The sequence below is a fragment of the Myotis lucifugus genome, unplaced genomic scaffold (assembly GCF_000147115.1).
Source record: "Myotis lucifugus unplaced genomic scaffold, Myoluc2.0 scaffold_311, whole genome shotgun sequence".
NCBI lineage: Eukaryota > Metazoa > Chordata > Mammalia > Chiroptera > Vespertilionidae > Myotis > Myotis lucifugus.
Window position 1 is genome coordinate 101,191 of NW_005871359.1, and position 19,457 is coordinate 120,647.

Below are 19,457 nucleotides of genomic sequence, written 5' to 3' on the forward strand. Positions count from 1 at the left end.
ACTAAACGTTCCAAAGGGCCCCAAAGACTTTCTCCCACCCTCCTCTTTGGGTTTAGGGTGGGCCACCAAGGCAAGGACCCTGAACAGCATGACATGGGGGACTTGGAGCATGTGAGTGACTTCAGCCACCCCCTCCGCGGACCGCAGTTTCTCCATCTGTGAAATGGAAGAAGGAAGAGGCAAAGTCGATTTGCACTTTGAGCATGTATCTCAGTGCCTAGCTCAGGACATGCTTTCCTCACATGTTACCTGTTATTGCGATTATGTGACCCTCACCAAGAGCCCACTTTATCCTTGAAAAGACCAAGGCTTCAGGAGGTTAAGGGACTTGCTGAAGTTGTCAAAGTCCATTTTGGGGACACTGAAGATGGTGCAGTGGACCCGGCCCAGGCATCCGGATCATGGTCTGGAGAGAGTGACGGACATGAATCAAAGAATTCCCCAGAGCTTCCACCAGTGCCAGCCTGTAGTGGGGTATTAGAGAGGGTCTCCCAGAGGAGAGGTCGCTGAGCTGAGACCCAACGGTGAGGATGAAGGAGGAAAGAAGCATTCCAGGTGGTGAGCAGAGCATGTGCAAAGGCCCTGGGGTGGGGCTGTGCTTGGGTGTGGGAGGCCAGAGTGGGTAGAGTGCAGTCAGTAACGGGGAGTGAGAGGGATGCCTGTAGCACAAATTCAAGGGGAATATATTAGCATTCTTATGAATGGGTGAAGAAAAATCCAGAGGGAAATAAGGTGAAATGCTGAAGGCAGGTGGTTTATGAGTGAGGTTATAACGGAACTTTATTTTCTTCTTTATGTTTCCATTATTTGCAAATTATCTAAGGTGAGCATTCATTACTTGTAAGTCAAGGGGCAGGGAGAAAAATTGCAAATAATCATTCCCTTAAAAAATTTTGCCTTTTAAAGATCCGGAAGCAAACGCACCAAGTTCATGACCCAGATGACGTTTAATTTTCCCTCTGTGGAATTTCATCATTGATTGTGATGATGAATTTTCAGTGGAGTGATTTAGTAATGAAGGGAGCTGTTCTGGAAGCCAGAGGATGCTGGGAGGACCTGTGTCACACATACATGTTCAGGCACGCTGGGAAGGAGGCAAGTTTCAGGGTGGAATACTGAGCCTTCCGGAGACAGGAACTGAAACTGACACTTGAACACTGAGCGGCCTATCCGCCCCTGCCCTAGGCTGATCCAGCAAGCGAGATGCCATAGGGGAGGCCAGCCAGGAGAACAGGACCCCCAAGTTCGCCGCGCCTCCCGCCGCCAGGGGGCGCCGCGAGCTAATGTCCAGCACCCAGCAGCGTGGCCTAGAGTAGGCCACAGGACTGCTCTGTGCCTCAGTTTCCCCATCCGTGAAATAGACATACTAGTTTAAGTTAATAAGGTTTATTTAACTCCAGAGAAACGTTCAACGCCCCAGATTTCTAAGATATTTCAGGGTGCTCAGAGACACTACCTCTCAACCAAAGTTTACCCAAATACTAGGATCAGGCCATAGAGGGGAAACTGAGGCCTAGGAGGCCTCCCTAGGAGGTGTCTGGGGCACCCTCAGAATTGGGGGATACAGAGACCCACGGTAGGGGTGACAGGAATTGTGTGCTTTTGTTGCTGTTGTATAAGAGGGAGAATGGGGGGAGGGGCCAGCAGGAGGTCCTGAGGTCAGAGAGAACAGGTGCACCCAGAGGCACCTGAAGAAGAAATCGCAGCTACTTAAAGCAATAACTGATGCACAAGCAGCAACAGGCCACATCAGTCTTCAGAGATGTCCCCACACAGAGCCCTCTCTCTGCTGCCCCCTGACCACCCCCTCCAGAGCTCCAGAACCAGAGTTGGGACTGGACAAAGCTTTTCCCCATCAAGGTCCCCAGCAGATGACAGGGAGGTGCCTGTGGGGGGCATCTCCTTGGGGCTGACTCCTCACCCGTCGCACAGGGCTCCCCCAGAGGCACATAGCAGGCACAGGCCAGGCACACAGGATGTGCCCAATAAATATCTGATAAAGAATGAAAGAGTAAGTGATGGGTGTGGCTCAAGAGTGACCGCTGGAGAAGCTGGGCCTGACCCAGCCCCAACGTCAGAGCTGACGCTGGAGGAGGAGAGCTCGGCAGAGCCCGGGGTCAGAGTGGACCCCAGCCAGCTTCAATCCTGAAACTTGCCTATAACTAAGGCTGTCCCCCTCAGTGTGTGGAGAAGGCAAGGCATGATCATCTGGGACCTCTTCCTGGAGAGTCCACCCACTCATTAGGGGCCATTAGGAGCCAGATGGCTCAGCGGTTACATTGCCCTCATGGTCCATGCAGGGCTTGCCCACTGTCCTCTGGTTGTCTAGGCATAAGGCCCCAGGGTCTGAGCTGGCCTCAGGGGACAGGAGGTCAGTGTCAGGTGACTCTGAGGCCTCTTGGGCCAACATTCTCTCCTCCTCCTCCTCCTCCTCTTCTGCCTCCTCCAGAGTCAGCTCAAACTGGAATCTGTCAAGGCCGCCCTGCTCAGGGCTGGTGGGATCCACGGGGCTGCGGGGGATCTTGCTCAGGTACCACTCGCGGTTGTCCTCTAGCGTGTCCAGCAGGTCCTGTGCATCTGGGTGTACCAGGTCAGCCCAGGTCTCCCACAGTGGGTGGGCGATGTAGTCAATGAAACCCACCTGGGGGGTGATACGGGGTTGGGGGGGAGGGGGGTGGCTGTGCTGTGAGGCACCATGGAACCCAGACCCAGTTAAGCCTCCAGGCCTAGGCTGTTCTCTCTCCCGGGAATGCCCTTTCCCAACGCCTACTCATCCTTCAAAACCTTCTTCAAACAACCCTTCTTTTAGAAAGTCTCCCCTGCCCCTTCTGGGCTCCCCCAACCCCTAAGTCTTTCCTTCCACCCAGCACAGACCCCTCAGGGCTAGGTGTATGTGCCCCCAGACTAAGACCCCCTCCAGGGGCCCCACATCACTCAGAATAGACATGTTCAACCCCCTTGAGTGCAGATCCGTTTCCCTGTAGCCCAGAGAGAATGCATCCCCGCCTGACCCCACCCAGCCCAGGGCAGACCACGCCCTCAGGCCGCACTCCCTCACTGACCAGCCAGGGGTCCAGCCAGAACTCAGGGGGTCGGCTCAGCTACTCCATTCTCTCCCCCTCCCCAGTGCCTGCCAGCTTGACCCAGTCACCCTCTGACCTGGGACTTCTCCACTGAGGCTGTGTGCTTGTCACACATGGGGCTGATGTCCAGGCCCGACTCCCGCTCACGGTCTCCCTGCTGGAAGAACTCAGCCATGATTCGGTCTGTCCACTGGCGGTACAGGGGCAGCGGCTTAGTGGGGTTGCTGAGGTCAGCACAGTGCACCAGGTTCTGCAAGACCTGAGGAGACCGAGGCTCGGTTAACCCCCATTGCCAGGCCGGTACCATGGACACACCCCTCTTCCAGGTGGGGAAACTGAGGCCCGGGAGGGGGAGGAGTGGCTAAGGCACAGCCACGTGCACCTTTTTGCCTCCGTTTCTCCAAGTTTGGCACACAGGCGGCGCTTCATGAGTGCAGCTAAATGAGAGGCGTGGAAACCCAGGGTCAGCCCAGCCACACACCTGGATGCGGTCCGAGTAGTTGTCCAGCAGCAGGACTCCCAGGCTCGTCACTTTCTTGGTCTCCACCATGGTCTTGAGGTCAGCCAGGAGGTTCATGTGTTTGGACATGTCAGTGGCCAGCACCTGAGGGCAGGTGAGGGGGGAATGACAGGTATGAGCATTGCTCCCACCCACCCTTTCCTCCCAGACGTCACACCCCTCAGACCCTCAGCCCTCTGCGTTTGCGTCCTCATCTATGAAATGGGGGGATGTCATGACATTGGCTGCAAACCCAGCTCACAAGAGGAGCCGAGTCAGGGCTCCACCTCTAAGGTCTTTAGGCTCATGGGATGCATTCCACACGTTAAAGGTTAGATGTGGGGGCTGAGGGCAGCAGTGAGGCTCAGCCCGGGACATGGCCTGTGCAAAGGCCCTGGGGCTGGATGAGCTGGGGAACATAGAGGAAGCACTTATGGCTGGAGCAAGTGAGGTTGACCGGAACGGAGAGGGCCTCGGGGAGGAGTGGGGGACTTACCCAGAGGGCCATGGGAGCCATAGGTGGTCTTGAAGCTGGGAGGAACCTGACTTGGTGCTCCCCAAATTTCCCTATGGCCATGTGTGCCTGGGAGGGCTGTTTTCAGCAATTTGGAGGGAAGTTTGGCCCCAAACATAATTGTTTAAAAATCAACTTCGTTGGCTCTGGCTGGTTTGGCTCAGTGGATAGAGCCTCGGCCTGCAGACTGAAGGGTCCTGGGTTCGATTCCGGTCAAGGGCACATGCCCGGGTTTCGGGCTCGGTCCCCAGGAGGGGGCGTGCAGGAGGCAGCCAATCAATGACTCTCTCTCATCATTGATGTTTCTATCTCTCTATCCCTCTCCCTTCCTCTCGGAAATCAATAAAAATATATATTTTTTAAAAATAAACTTTGCTGGATCCATATGAACCCAGCCCAGGAATAACCAATACCCAGCCCATGGGCTTCTCTGAGAATCAGACAAAAGTCTCAAAGCTTCTTCCCAAACCTCCAGGTGGCCCCCAAATGATGTCTTCCACCCAAGGCCTCAACTCCGTCTCAGCAAATGTTTAGTTTCTCTTCCCTGGGAGCCTGCCTTTCCTCTGAGCCCTCCCCACATGCTGTTCTCTTTGCTGACAACACTCCTCACCAGCCCCTCCCCTCCCCACCCTGCAGACTCCAATCTCAGGGTTTCCTCTTGGGGGAGCCCCACCTGACCTTGAGCATGGCCCCATCACAGCTCTGCCTACAAGTCATCCACCACAGCTCTGCTTCGGGGTCCCCATCATCGCTCCCACCCACGTGTCCGTCTCCCTCACAAACTGTAATCTCAGAAATGCCAGAACTGTCTTGGCCATTGCAAAGGGCAAGCTCACAACAGGTGTTCAACAAATGCTCATAAAGTGATTGAATGAGGCACGAGACTCCAAAACTTACTGGTGTCTTCCAACCTGGAAAACACCAAACGGACAGACTAAAGGCTCAAAACAGTTGCACCTGAAACCCCAGAAGCTCGGTTTCCATATCGCGTATGCGTGAACCGCAGCCAGGACCAAGGGCCTGGTCACCCCACCCAGGGCTTAGGGTCATTGCCCCATTTTATAGCCCAGGAAGCTCGGGCTCAGAGTGGAGGCACGCCCAGATCCCCCCGCCCATCGCTGTGGCCTCACTATGTCGATGACCATCCTGCGCAGACTCAGCCACTCCTTGGTGCTGAGGTTCTGGAAGACGTTGCAGTTCTCTGCCTGCAGCAGCTTGAAGCCCACAGCCAGGTGGTGGTTCTCCAGCACGGAGGCGTCATTGTACATCAGCGCCAGCTCCGAGTCTGTGGGGGAGGACGGTGGAGAGCCTCGCCGTCTGCCCGACCAACCCGCCTCACCAAAAGGCAGGTTCGGTGAACTCTTGGCAAACTCCTACTCAGGCATTGAAGCTCCAACCCTAAAGCCCCCTCCTCAGGAAGCCTTCTATGACCCCGTCTCTCTCTCTCTCTCTCTCTCTCTCTCTCTCTGTCCAGGCCGACTCCACGGGGCTGGGGGCATCTGTGTCCTGCTCTGCCTCCTCGAGACGGGGGACTCCTTGGGGACTTGGCATGGCAGGAAAGAGTGTGTACTAAGTGCTGGTTGAATGAACAACTGAATCTTTATCCAATGAGACTCTGGGATCCTCGAGTGAGAGGGCTCTCCTGGGGTGTCTACAAGAGGTGCCCAATAATTGCTTATTGACCGAGTGTTCCAGATACCTCAAAGGTCCCTAACCTTCAACATCTCAGCGGGCTCAGATGAGCTCTGCCACATTTGTTATTCTCTCACTTATTGAGTGTCTACTATGCACCTGGACCCGCTCTGAATACCCAAGGAGGGGAAGACTGCACAGCCATTTCATGAACAGGCAGACTCGGCTCAAAGAGGGATGGGACCACTGGAGATCACACGATTGACAGGTGGAGGCCTGTCCCCAGGGCCCCTAACTCACTGGTGTTAATGAGAAACTGGTTGGAGACCCCAGGATGGTCCACATCATGGATGGCGCTTGCAAAGATGGCAGCCAGGACTTCCAAGTCTGTGAACACAGCCTGAGCAGGCATGGGCATAAGCGCTGAGCGGCGGGCTCTCTGCACGGCACCCTGCACCTGCCCCGCTGTCTATAGGACCGTACCTCCAGGGCGGGCATGGCCAGCAGCACATGCGTGGACTGGGCCACGTCAGCGGCATGCAGGCTGTTGTGGTAGGCCACGTCGGCGTGGTAGTGACCCTCCAGCGTCAGCAGGTAGGTGGCAAGTGTGTCCACCGGGATCTGGAAGGTCTTGAGCAGGTCCCGTTTCTGGTTCACCACAGGCCCCAGTGAGGACTTCCTCCAGGCGGCGGCACCCACTGTTCCTACACCTTCTCTCCTTCTGAACTTCCATCCACCTCTCACGTGCCCCATCTTCCAGGATGCCCTCAATTCTGAAATCACTTGGTCCTTGACCTTCCCCTCTGGTCTATCTCTGACCCCCACAGCAGTTCCCTCCAGACTAGGTCTCTTCAGGCCTGGGCCCAGAGCTGAGGCTTGTTGACTATCAGCAATGACCTGTTCAGCCTAGTGAACTCCTATTCATCCTTCAATGCCCTGCTCAAATGATTTCATTCAGGGGTGTTAAGGAGGAGTTGAAGGATATGTGTCCCTAAGGTCTTGAGGTCGGAAGGGCTGAAAGAAATCCAGGGGTATTGGTGGGCAAGGTCATGGGAGGTACCTGAAAGATGCTGAATATGATGGCTGTGAGGGGCCGGTTCCCACTTAGCTCTGCCACCTTGAACACATCAAGCCCCCACTTATTGGTGTCTTCCAGTTCCTAAAATGTGAAGAACTGGAGCTTGACCCAGGCCCGACTTCCCCAGACTCTGAACCTGTGAGCCCCTCCCCCGGATCTTACATTCAGCCCCACTTGCCCAGTGTACAGGTGGGCAAACTGAGGCTCATAATAGGGCATGCAGGTAGAGCCAGAACCCTAACCCAGGTCTCAGCGTTCTAGCTGGGAACCCACCTTGGCCAGTTGCGCCTCCTGGTCAGTCTGGACCCCAAAGCATGGAGTGGTGGCTGTGGGGAGGCTGGCACTGTGGGGGAGCCCCTGCAGGCCGCTGATCTGGGACATGGGCCTCGAGGGTTCCTTGGGGGTTCCCTTGGGTAACTCCACCTCGGTCTGTTGGTCTGGAAGGAGGGAAGGGTGGTACTCAGAGAAGCCGATTCACCTGCTAGGGCTGTCCTGCCTCGTCTCGGGTCCCAGACTTTGCTAAGCCTCAGGATCAACCTATTTCCTTTTTACCTGGATCCCGGTCAGCTCAGAGCAAAGTCCCTATCTACCCTCTTTCCGTGGCTGATCTCAGTAACCTCTTCTGAGAGCCTGGGGCTCAGTGTTTCCCCCCAAACAGCTCAGTGTCCTTTCTCTCTCCCAAGCTGGAGACCCAGCTATCAGGTTTCCTCCATCTCCTTCTTGGAAAACTTTTACTCATGCTTCACAACCCAGGCTTTCATGTCCCCTCCTCCGGGATCGTCCCCCTGCTCCTCCCGCTGGCCCGGCCTCCTTCACCCAGGTGGCTGCTCTGCCTTCCCCTGACGGAGGTCTTTTCCTCCCTCCGTATGGTGCCCAGGCAGTGGCCCCCCACAGCTCACCCAGGAAGGTTTGGGAAATGTACTCTGACACCTGGTTCCCCGAGCGGCTGGTCTCAGACAAGTGAGTCAACTCCCGGGTCAGCATCCGCTTGAACTGCAGGGGGAGGCGAGGACAGTGATGAGGGGGCACTGCGGGTGGCGGCCCATGATCTCCGCTCGCTGGCCCCCCTCACCTTGTTGGAGGCCATGTCCCCCACCGAGTGCCGGGTCTGCAGGGTCTCCAGCTGATCCAGACACCAGTCCAGCTCATCCAGTGTCTCCAAGGCCAGCTTCTGCCCAGTGTCCTCTGGGGGCTGAGCCATCAGGATCCTGCCCCACCCCCACTCGGTGACCCCACCCCTTCATGACTCCATGTCGACATCTAGAACCTACAGCCCTTCCCAGTGGGGCCACTCCAGACCCCAGGATTTGAGTTCCAGATCTGTCCCCAGTGGCTGTGTGACCATGGGCGGGTCTCCGCCCCTCTCTGGACCTCAGCCTCCCCATCTGTCATTTGGGCCTGGTAGACTCCAGCCCCGAGGGTGTTTTGGAGGGTGACAATGAGCACAGCCTAAGGGTCCATGGGCTGGGGAGGTCACCATGGAGAAGAAATTGACAGCGGTCCCATAGTGTGAGGGAGGGGTAGGAGCAGGAGAATTACCTGGAGGAGGAGGGGGCTGACTGCCAGATGGAGGGTTCCCGATGGATGTCTGCCTGCAGTACAGTCCGCTCTGCGGTGGCCTACCTCACCCAAATGGTCCCACCCCATCCAGCCCACCTGTGGGCCACCGCCCCCTCCTCCCGGCCCTGCCCTTCTCTCTGCCAGGCCCCACCCCCGCCCAACCCCCTATGTACTTGGCTGCTCTGTGGCCTTGCAGGTGGGCTAGCGCAGCAACATTGCTCCGAACAGTCCGCAGACTGGCCAGGACCTGTTGGGAGGGGGACGATCAGCATTGGAAAAGGGGGGATCGATTTCGCCTGCTTGCCTCACGCAGGAAGGGGGAGGAGTGGGCACCCACCTGGGCAAAGGGTGTCACAATCATGTCTTCTCCATGTCTGTGGGGAGAGAGGACATTAGAAAGGGTGGCCAGGGAGCTGTCCAGCGTGCTCCCACCTAACACTATGCCCACACTATGCCCTCAGCTGAGCTCATCCTTCCCTCACAACTCCTCTTTCTGGTGCGCTATTAATCCCTGGGCTCCCCTTACCTGGCTCTTCTCTGGAAGCCCCTCCAACCTCACACATGAGGAAACTGAGTCCCGGGGGAAGCAGGGATATTATTATATTTCCCCTTTTATTATGGCTACCAGGAAGGTCTAATTAAGGTGTTTGTTCAGTTGCTACTAATTGTCCTTAATGTTTCTGGATTGCCACCCAACCCAAGCCTAAAGTCAAGCACAGATCACCAGATATCATTCTAGGCAAGTTCAACTGAGTAAGTGGCTGCTTGACAAACTCCTACTTAAACTTCAAAACCCTGCACAAAAAGCCACTTGAAGGAGGTGTGCTGAATGGAATAATAAAAGGAGGAAGAGACGAGTAGGTGTCATCCCACCAGCCCCAGACTCACAGGTCACTGGCCACAGAAGAGTTCCGGGACATGGCCTTAGGCAAGAGCTCGTAGTCGCTCTCCGAGCGGTACAGGAAGGACTCACGCCGCTGGCTGTGTTGGGTGACCTGGCCAGGGCCAAGCCCGACCTGAGGGTCCTGGGCGCTTCTCCCGCGTGAGAGTGCATTTTCCAGGTCAAAGCTGGAAACAGATGAGGCATGGTCAGAGCCGAGGGGCCTGGCAAGCGGATGGCCTTTGGTGGCTCGAACCTGTCTTTTCACATCCTCCCGGGAGCCAAACGATGGGCCATGAAGGAGTAGCGTACAGTTCGTCCACCTGCCTCACAGTCACACCCCTCCCCAGGGACCTGGCACCAGCCTTCCCACTGGGACCAGTCTAGACTCTAGAACGTGAGCTTCAGATCTGTCCCCAAATGTCTGTGTGACCAGGGGTAGGTCTCAGCCTTTCTCTGGACATTGACTATCCTGTCTCTAATATAGGCACGGGTAGAGTCTTCTCCGAGGGGCTTTTAGGTAGTTACAGCTGAGCACCTGAGAGTGACAACTGGGCTTCCATATTACTAAGAAGGAAACAGGTCCAGGCCGCGTGGTAAGGTCACAGAGACTGGAAACTGACTATCTGGGCTCTCCTCTCTGGAGGGGCCTGGATCTTGCCCAAATCAGGCCAGTTCCCGCCCCAGCCAGTATGGGTCACCTGTCCCCTCCCCCAGCCCACACCCTCAGCCCACTTGGCCCCGCTCCAATCTAGTCGACCACGCCCTCACATCCTTTACCCCCCAGATCTATTATTCCTGCTTCATTTCCACGCGAATGCGCTGCCAGTACTCTTCCACCTCCAGGCTTCCACTGGGGGCCATGCCCGCTTCCCGGAGCACCCTCCTCCCCACAGCACCCCTTGCTCCGAGCAATCTTCAATTCCTCCCTCCTCGCTCTTTCAGCCCGGTCCCTCCCTCCCGCCACACCCTGACTGGTTAAAGGAGAATCTATGCTCATCCTCCTTGGGGTCAGAGGTCAGAGAAAAGTGGGCGGGGACGTGAGCAAGAACAGAGGTTCTGAATGGGAGTTAGCAACGGAGAGGGGCTGCCGCAGGTCACGGGCTGTGAGAGCGCAGGCAGGAGACAGGTAGACACCGGGGGCCGCCCACAACTTGGGGCTTCTGGCCAAAGGTCCATGTCCACCTGGTCCCCCGCCAGGTCACCCGTCCGGGATTCGGCAGGATTCTGTCCGGTTCGGCTGGATTCGGTCCAGCGGGGTCGGGTTTAAGTTCTATTGGGCGTGGTCCAACCGAGTTCGGTCAGGCGAGTTCATTCTGACTTGGTTACGTCCGACCGCGCTCGGGCAGGTTCGGATGCGTTCGGGAACATTCGGCTCTGTTCGGCCACACTCGGAGAATTCGGGTGCGCTGGGCTTTGTCCGGCCGCTCTCCGCCAGTTCCGCTTCAGCCGAGACGAGAAGCCGCTACCGCGCGTGCGTCCGGGCTCCCGCCTCGTGACGTCAGGAGGAGGGCTGGGCTTCCAAACACCGACCGCCTGGCTGGGGGCCCGGGAGCGGTGGAGGGGCTGCGGGCGGCAGACACAGTGACCCGCGCTCCGAGGGGAGGCCTAGGAGTGGCCACCCTCTCCCTCCTCGCCTCTCCCAGAGGCCTGGGGACGCGCACCCATGGATAGCTAGGGCGGCTGTAGCGGGGGGAGGCCCACAGGGTGCGGGGCTGCAATCCAGTGAGCCGGCGCTCAGGGTGGAAGGCCGGTCACAGCCGGGGAAGTTTTTGTTTTGTTTTGTTTTCTGCTCTAATCTTAGCTGGGAGTGGCGGGGTCAGGCTGTGGTTCCATGACGCGGCGGCGGGGGGCGAGGTCGCCCTGACGGCGGAAGCCGCATGTCTGTCCGTGGGTTAGACAGGTAAACGGAGGCACGAGGGCCGCGGAGGGACCCGCCATCCCCTAGCCTCACCTCTGGCTCCCGAGGGCGCTCCCTCGACGCCCCTGCGCTCTCTCCGGATCCCTAGGCAGGCACCACCCTTAGGAGGCGTCGGGTGGGTGCTCTGGGGGCGCTTTTCCAGACCTAGGACCCCCCTCCCGGGCTGCAGTGGCGCCATCGGAGACCACGGCCACGACCGCCCCGCCCCCGCCAGCTGTCACTGGGACCCCCAGCCCCTGAGCCTCCAGGTGCCAAATCATCCAGGGGCCTGAGCGCTGCAGGAACCGCGCCGCGCGAGGTGCCAGACGCGGTCGGCGCCCACAAGCCCCATCCGCCCCCAGCCTCGCCCCCACCCGCACAGTCGCTTCCTGAAGGGGCGGGATTCGAACCCAGAGAGGTGACGTCCTCGGAGGACACGGCCGAGTGGCGCTGGGGGATCCGCTCTCAGTCTGAGACGCGAAATGCCTCTCTTAGGCTGTGGGCGCCTCATAAACCCGGGTCTTCCTCGGGGACACGGAGAGTTCCCTGGGAAGCCCCCAGGCCACCTCTTGGCCGGCACCGGGACGGAGGGAGGAGCGCAGACCAAGGGGAGGGGGTGGCCCTCGCCCTTCCCCTCACTCCGGGACGCTCAGGCCGCCTGCCCAGGCGGGAGGGTCGGGAGGAGACGTGAGCTTCAGCTCGTCCTGCTCTGGGCCACCCAGCTGGGAAGGGACAGCCGCGGGGACCCGGCTTGTGCAGACCGCGTGGAGGGAGACCGAGACAGGACAGGGGAGACAGCGACCGAGGAGGGGCAGGAGGGGCAGAGCGCCCACGCCCCGGCCCGGCCCCGGCCCCAGCGCGCCCCGACGGCGGCCTCCCCCCTCCAGCCTGGCGCTCCCGCGGACCCTCCAGCTCTCCTGTCCCCTCACCACAGAGGATGCGCCACGGTGAAGCGCCGCTGCAGGCGGATGCTCTGGTTCACCAGGAGCTTCCTGAAGAGCCCGGGGGAGCTGCGCGCGGAGTCCCGGGGGGAGCCAGGCCCGGGGGCCGGGGCGGGCGCGGGGGGACCCTGCATCGCCGCGACGCGTGGAAGCAGGACGGAGCGCGGGCCGAGGAACCTTTTCAGGACAGCCGCGGGGGCGGGGCCGCGGAGAGGGGACAGCGCGCCCGGCCCCGCCTCGCCACGGTCCGTTCTGGGCAGCTCCCACCCGGGCAAATGGGGACACTGAGGCACGGAGCTGGGTGCCACTCTCTGCTCCCCCCCTTGGGGGGCGGCCCTCTGCGGCCTAGAACCCGGATATTATTCTACTTCTATCAGCCAACCTGTCTCGCAATAGTGCAGCTGTCTGGGTAACTTGGCTGAAAGAGTGAAATGGAGAAGCCAGAAAGGGAAGCACCGTCCATAATGAGCAGAGCACCGAGGCAGGAGTTTGCTGAGGGGCTGCCCAGAAGCAACAAACTCCAGCCCCACTCTGCCCGTTTTCTGGATGGAGAACCTGAGGCCGGGAGCCACAAAGGGCCTGCCCAGCAGCAACAAAGCCTTACTCCTTTGCCAGGTGAGGAAACAGGAATCCAACAAGGTGGTAACAGACACAAAACTTCATGGCAGGGCAGAGGGCTGGGCAAGGCTCCCCCTCCTCCAGTTCCCCTCCACAAGTCCCCGCATGACCCCCACCTGCTCTGACATACCCCAGGCCCTGTCTCTGGATCCTTTTCCCTCGCTTGCTGTCTCCACTGGACAAACATCCGCTCTCCATTCCAGCCAGATCTCCTGTTCTGTGAAGCATCAGCTACCCGCCCCCACCCCCACCAGGAAGGACCTGGGGGGAAGTTGCAAAGGGAGCCCTCACCGCTGGCGTCTGGGAGAGTTCAGGGGCCTATACCAGGTGCTGGGGTTGGTCGCCCTGCCCTGAACTGCAGGAAAGGAAACCACATCTCAGAGGGTGTCACACTTGGAGGCAGGACCCCAAATGCCCACATCACAGGCAGAAGCCACTGAGTCCAGGGAGGCTGGACCTCCCCCGCCCTCCCCACTGTCTAGGCCTTGCCTCTGGGAGGACTATACTAGTTGTGGGGCACCCACATTTCTGGCACACCTAGGGAAATATGAGATACAGCTTGGGGTGATCAGGGCTTCAGCGGAGGGAGCCTGAGGCACCACAGGGAGGAGATCCTGACCCTCTCCTGACCTCCTAACCACACTATTGGCCTCATTGTACAGATGAGAAAAGTGGAGGTTCAGAGAGGGGTCATGCTGGGGCCCAGGAGGACAAGGGGTCTCAAGGGTCTGTCCGGGAACCCCCTCCTGCCATCTGTGGCCCTACAAGCAGACACCTGGTGGGAACCAGACTTGCTGTCCCCAAGACAAAAATACCCTCTGTAGCTGCTGCGGCTGCACCTAATTATAGCCGGTCCCCGGGGGATAGAGGCTGCCAGGATCGGCCTGGTGGAGACGCTGGGGGCAGGATCCCTCCCAGGAGCCTTGACACCATCCCAGCTCCATGGGAGGGGCTTGCAATAGTCTTATGTCCCCAAGGAGAAACTGAGGCACAGAGGAATTCAGTCCCTCCCCTAAAGTCACAGACCTGAAATGGCAGGTTAAGACTAAACACAGCAATACCAATAGCACTTCCTACTTGCCTGGCTCTGAGCCAAGGGCTGTGCACCTAAAAGTCACTTGCTTTTCGGAGCAATTCTTGAAAATGAGGACTATTATGCTCATTTGGGGGTGGGGAAACTGAGGCACAGAGCGGTGTGTTCAGTTGCCACATAGACTTCCCAGCCGGTGCTCTCTCCCACTCAATGCTTAACTGGCTCCATCCCCTCTGAAGTCCCAGACTTCATTAATGTTTTATCAATAGTTTAATATTAATGTTCATTAATAGATTCAACCTTAAATATTTCATTAACAGTTTTAACAGTAATGTGTTATTAATAGCTTTTTGGATGGAGAAACTGAGACTCATCGCTGAAAGTCAGCATTGGAATCTGGCCTGCCTGACCCTGGGTGGCCCCAAGCCCTGCCGGGTAAAGGGCAGAGGCTGAAGGCTGGATGGACCCGGGGACCCCCATCCTGACTTTGTCCCTGGGTGCTGCATGACCTGAGGGTGCCCAGCAGGCACTGGTGCCCTAAGGACATCACTCCCCCGATTTGAGCATTCCTGCTGTGGGCAGGCACTTTTCTCTTCTGCCACCAGGCGGCCCCAGGGAGACAGGATGTGGGTGCTGTTGTGCCCATTTAAGGACAAACAGGAGAGGAGAAATGACTTTCCCAAGTCTCCATGGAGTCTAGACAGAGAGAAGAGAGTAGGGGCGGTGTCACGTGTATAGATGCTCACATGAGTTTGATCTCACCCTCTGCTCCAGACCCTCCTCTGGCTCCTCATTGCCCTCTCATCTGAATCCACACCTCTCTGGAGGCCCTGTGATGCCTGACCCCTGCTGGCCTCCCGCCCGCTTCCTCTTGGTTCACTCTGTGGCGGCTTCCTCCTGCTCCTTGCCGTTCCTTGAATCAGCCAGGCTCCTTCTCACACATGCCTTTGCCCCAACACCTTTCCCCTGCTGACTCTTCATCTTTCAGATCATTCCTCCAGGAAGCCCTCCCTGACCAGCTGGGTAAATGTTCTCAGAGCACCTTCTCTCACAAGTACAATTTCACATTTATTGTCATGATTATTTGATTTGTTTCTGCCTTGTCCACCAGCCCCTCAAGGGTATGACCAGGTCTGCCTTGCTAGCAGCTATGCCTCAGGGCCCAACACACCATAGGTTCTCAATTAATGCTTGGGAGATGAATAGGGAGTCTCCCCTCCCACTCTCCAACCACATCCTATATAATAAAAGGGTAATATGCAATTTGTCCCTCCCACTGGGAGTTCGAACTGCAGTTCGACCAGGGGGCGGGGCCGGCCCACCAGCCACCCACAGTCCCTCCCCCTGGCCAGCCCGGCCCAATTGGCCCCATCAGGGTGGGCTGGCCGGACCCCAACCGTGCATGAATTCATGCACCCGGCCTTTAGTTGATTTATATTCAGTTCCTCATATACCTGACCCTTCTGAGTCTGAGGCTTTTCACAATTTGTTCCGTCTAATTGGTATACCCTTCCCTGCCCTCTGGCTGATTTTTCTTCAACCTTCAGGTTAAGCTTAGATGCCACCTCTTCCAAGCAGGCCCTCTTCACACCCTACCCCCCAAAGCTGGATCAGAGGCTTTCTCTCTCCAGCTGGTACGAGTCTGTCTCCACCATCAGCCTGTGAGCACCTGCTTGCCCGTGGCTGTGTCCCCAGGACAGGCCCTGGCACACAGTAAGTAGCTAATAAATGTTTGCTGAACAAGATGCTAGGACCCTCCCAGACCCAAGTGACCCACCTGGGACAGTGGGGAGAAGAGCCACAGTGGGGGACCAGGCTCCCACACAGAGAGTTCTCAACAAAATACAGGAAGTACAGCTGTGTGTTTGCCTTTCATTAGTATTCTCTGCTCTCTGGGGAGCACCTAGCAGACTGGCCTGGAACCTAAGGGCTGAGCCCCTCCCCCACATCAGCACATACATGCATGGACAGGATTCGCAAGTCCACGTTCACAGGGACACACCCGTTCCAGAACCTTGCAGAGTCACGTGGGCTCTCCCCCTAGACGGGCCCAAATCCAGTCTCTGTTTGTTCTTTCTTGAAGATGGAAAATTATGAGTCACTGGGAGGGGGGAGGCAGGAGGAGCTGAGGGCTGGGAAGTGGAAAAGGGGGCAGTGGACCTGCTGGGTCACCTGGGAGGCGCTCCAATCCCAGCTGCTGCAGATGCCTTGGGGCTGGGGAGTTAGGCCAGGCTTGTAGGTCAAGAAGCCAGTAACCCTAGGAGGGCCATGGACCACGGTGGGAGAATGACGGTCTAGAGAGGAAAATGATTCCCCCAAGGTGACCAGCCTGACCAAGCCCAGGACTCTAGATCTGACCTGCTCTAACTCCCCCTCCCACTCAAGAAAGATCTGGGACTCCTGGGCCCCCCAGCCCTGGCCCAGCCACTGAGACTCCCACCTCTGGCTCCCTCGAGCCCCTGTTTCACTTGCTGTTTCTCTCCATCTCTCTCTCTTCATCCCACTCACCTTTTATAGGAAACAGGAGGAGCAGCCCTTCCCACTTCAACACCCCTTCTCCACCCCCTCCTTTCTTAAGGAAAGAAACATCCTGTGCTCAGGCTCCCAAGAGGCTTCCCCTGCTTCTGGCGACGGGAGAGGGATGGTAGCAAGGCAGGCCACAGAGCAAGCTCCTCCCCCAGGACTGAGGACAGCCCAACCTGCCCTCTCAGATGCTCGAGGTGGCTACACCCCACAAACATCCGAGGACACTCCAGGGTCTAAAGAACCTCAGTTGTGTTAGAGCGAGGACAGCCACGCTGGTCTACATACCCACAAGGACCACAAGGGCAAGACACACAGGCAGATACACAACTGGTATACATACTACCGAGCACCCCTGGTCACCCACAGAGAGGCAGCTGGCTGTGCACACTCACGCAGAGGGTCGGAGCACACACAGGGTCACAATTGCTCAGATTCACACACACACTGAGATGCAACCACACCTGGCACACCCAGGCACACCCCCCCCAAACAATCATGATGCCCCAGCGTCACCCCATGTAAAAACAGTTTTTCCCTCTAAAGCACCGGCCTCAGCCAAACAGTAGAGACCCCGCCCCCTGGAGAAGCAAGGACCCTTCCCAACTCCCACAGGCCCGTGCTCCCCTCCCCCACGCCTCGGGAGGGCCCACCTGCCACCCATGGAAGGAAGTGGGGCAGGAGCACCTTGACTTCTGGAGCCCCAGCCGCGGACCCCGGTTCTGCTGGCTGCGGCCCGCGGACTTGTCCGGGTCCGAGTGGAATCGCTGCTGGATACGGATGGGGCGCCGCGGCTGCCGCCACAGGTGCTTCGGGGATCTGGCTAAGCCTTGGCCGCCGAGAGCGCGGTTCAGCTCGCTGGGTGCCCGCGCCCCTTCTGGTACCCCCGGGGTCTCCATGCGCCAGGGGAGCGGAGCAGGGAGAGGAGGGGAGGGAGCCGTCCCGGAGTGAGGACTGTCAGAGTCTGCGCCCTGGTCTGCCCGGGCGAGGGTGGAGGCGAGGAGCTGTTGGCGCCAGCGGTGGTCAACAGGGGCTCAAGGCGGGGCGGACACCGAGGAGCTGTCCGTGTCCGGTGGTGCTGAAGGATGGCGGGGCGGGGCGTCGGGGGTGGAAAACCTGGGCGTGGGGGTTGGAGACAGGCGCTGGGGAGACCCCCCAGCGCCGAGAATGGTCTGTCGTTTTCCTGTAAGACCGGACTTGGAGCGGAGAAGACAGAAATGGTCCTCCCGGTTGCTGCCGAATGGAGAGCAGAGAGACGGGGCCTTGGGAGACCCCCAGCGTGAAGGCACTGTCCCTTCTTTAGGTTTTGAAAGGGAAGAAGGTAGTAGTGGATTGAGGGTGGGCGAGACAGCGAGTTGCTGTCCTCGACCTGTTGGTGCTGAAGTCACCAGGGAGACCGGGGTTCCTGAACACCTCCAGACTAGGGCGCCGTCCGCCCAGGAGGTGCTGAAGGCTGAACAGCGGCGGGTCCTCAACCCTCCCCAGTGACGGTAGCAAAGGAGTCTGGGTGCAGAGTCAAAGGCTCTGGTCCTCAGAGGTAGTAACAAACAGCCATCTATCCACCAAGCTCAGGAAGCTAAGCTTAGCCATTCAGACGGGGTCTCTTGGGAGTCCTAAAACCCCTCACTCACACAGGGTAGGGATCTGGGGAGAACAGAAAAGCTTGCATGCCTGGGGTGGGCACACAAGCTGCCTCTGGTCAGGGCCGCCAACAGTGGGAGTGGGCAAAGAAGGGCACCCTTTCATCGCCACACCAATGCCCAGTGGAAATGGCAGAATCTCATTTGTTCTGGGACACACCATGGGCCCCACCTCACAGGCATGCCTCTCCCTTCCCCAGTTCTAGAAACTCAAGGCCCTTCCCGCCAGGCATTCGAATCTCAGGAGAAATTTCCTGGGAAGTGGAAAAGGAAGGGTGAGAACATTTTCTATCATGATTGAGAGAAGTAGATGTGGACACCCCAGCCGAGTAACTCAGTTGGTTAGAGCATTGTCCTGATACACCAAGGTTGGGGGTTCCTGGTCAGGGCACATACAGGAATCAACCAATGAATGAATAAATAAGTGGAACAACAAATCTCTCTCATCAATAAATACAATTTTTGAAAAGAAGTGGATGCGAATCTGCCTACTTCTCTCCAGCCCATGGCTCCCACCCTGGTTCAGACACTACCGTCTCCTGCCCAGAACTGCCTTCTCACTGGGCTCCTGCTGCTTCCACCCTGCCCCTGAACCCCCCCTCCCCCCCACACACACACTCGGGAGCCAGAAGGAATTTTAAAAAATGCCAATCATATCCATTCACTCTCCTGAAAACACACCCATGGCTCCCATTACACCCTGAGTTGTGTGGTCCAGCTCCTACCCACCTCCCCAGGCTCTCCTCCCACCCTCCAGCCATGTTGATCTGTCTTCAACTCCTCACACACCTGATCCTCTTGAGTTTGAGGCTTTGCACAATCTGTTCCTCCCTTGTGCTCCTCCTTGCTGATTCTCTTCATCCTTTAAGCCACCTCTGCATCCTTAGATGCCACTCCTTCCAAGAAGTCCTTTCTCACCCTCTACTCCCCAGTGCTGGGTCAGAAGCCCCCTGGGCTCCATGGCACCTTCATCTCTCCAGTTGGCATAACTCTGTCTCCACCGTCAGCCTATGAGCACCTACTTGGCCATGGCTGTGCCCCTAGTACAGGGCCTGGCACACAATAGGTGCTTAATAAGTGCTTTATGAACAAATTAAAGAAAGGTCCATCTAGACGAGGCATTTCCTCTCCTCGATTGATCCCCTTGATCCCCATCTGCCTCCTCACCTGCTTGAAGCTGGACCATGGCTTTGCTCTGTCCCTCGAGCCCCGATGGTGAACACCACACAGGAGCTGGGCTCCGTTTCTCCAGGGGGCCTGAGGCGGCTCGACAGCGGTGGCAGCAATGGGGTCCCTGAGAAGCGTCTCCAGATGACACCACTGCCACGGGGACTCACAGGGGCTGAGCTGGAATCCACAGACTCTCGGACCTGCTAGGGAGACAGTAACAAGACATGAGTGAGTTCCCAGGCATAGACCTTCCTGGCTCCCTGGGTCCATGATGCTCTGAGATTCCTTCCCCCAGATACCTGGACTGGCCCAGAGAGCTGTACCTCAGTTTTACTCCCCCCCGAGTGAATTTACTTCTCTGAACCTCAGTTTCCGCATCTATGAAA

General features: G+C 57.9%; 1 protein-coding gene across 2 annotated transcripts; it reads right to left on the minus strand.

Annotated features, from left to right (window-relative positions):
• Positions 1-1,389: 1,389 nt before the first annotated feature.
• PDE4C (phosphodiesterase 4C) lies at positions 1,390-17,160 on the minus strand. 2 transcript variants are annotated; one of them, XM_006100362.3, is made up of 15 exons: positions 16,922-17,160; positions 9,255-9,434; positions 8,704-8,740; positions 8,540-8,613; positions 8,346-8,398; positions 7,879-7,991; positions 7,706-7,799; positions 7,080-7,243; positions 6,789-6,887; positions 6,212-6,376; positions 6,029-6,128; positions 5,227-5,381; positions 3,565-3,687; positions 3,160-3,342; positions 1,390-2,641 (listed from the first exon to the last, which is right to left on the minus strand). In XM_006100362.3, exons 1-15 carry the CDS (start codon positions 17,158-17,160, stop codon positions 2,252-2,254), a joined length of 2,169 nt encoding a protein of 722 aa, XP_006100424.1. In that variant the 3' UTR covers positions 1,390-2,251. The 2 variants fall into 2 exon arrangements, with proteins under 2 accessions (XP_006100424.1, XP_006100425.1); XM_006100363.3 differs by lacking the exon at positions 16,922-17,160 and adding an exon at positions 12,076-12,221.
• Between the last annotated feature and the right edge of the window lie 2,297 nt (positions 17,161-19,457).

What these genes read in the sequence shown, in the direction of transcription:
- PDE4C (XM_006100362.3), bottom strand. Translation starts at nt 17,160, where the DNA reads ATGGAGACCCCGGGGGTACCAGAAGGGGCGCGGGCACCCAGCGAGCTG. An exon ending in TCTTCTGTGGCCAGTGACCT is followed by an intron (nt 8,741 to 9,254) that starts GTGAGTCTGGGG and finishes CTCTCCCCACAG; the next exon opens with ACATGGAGAAGACATGATTG. An exon ending in TCAGCCCCCTCCTCCTCCAG is followed by an intron (nt 7,992 to 8,345) that starts GTAATTCTCCTG and finishes CTCAGCCCCCAG; the next exon opens with AGGACACTGGGCAGAAGCTG.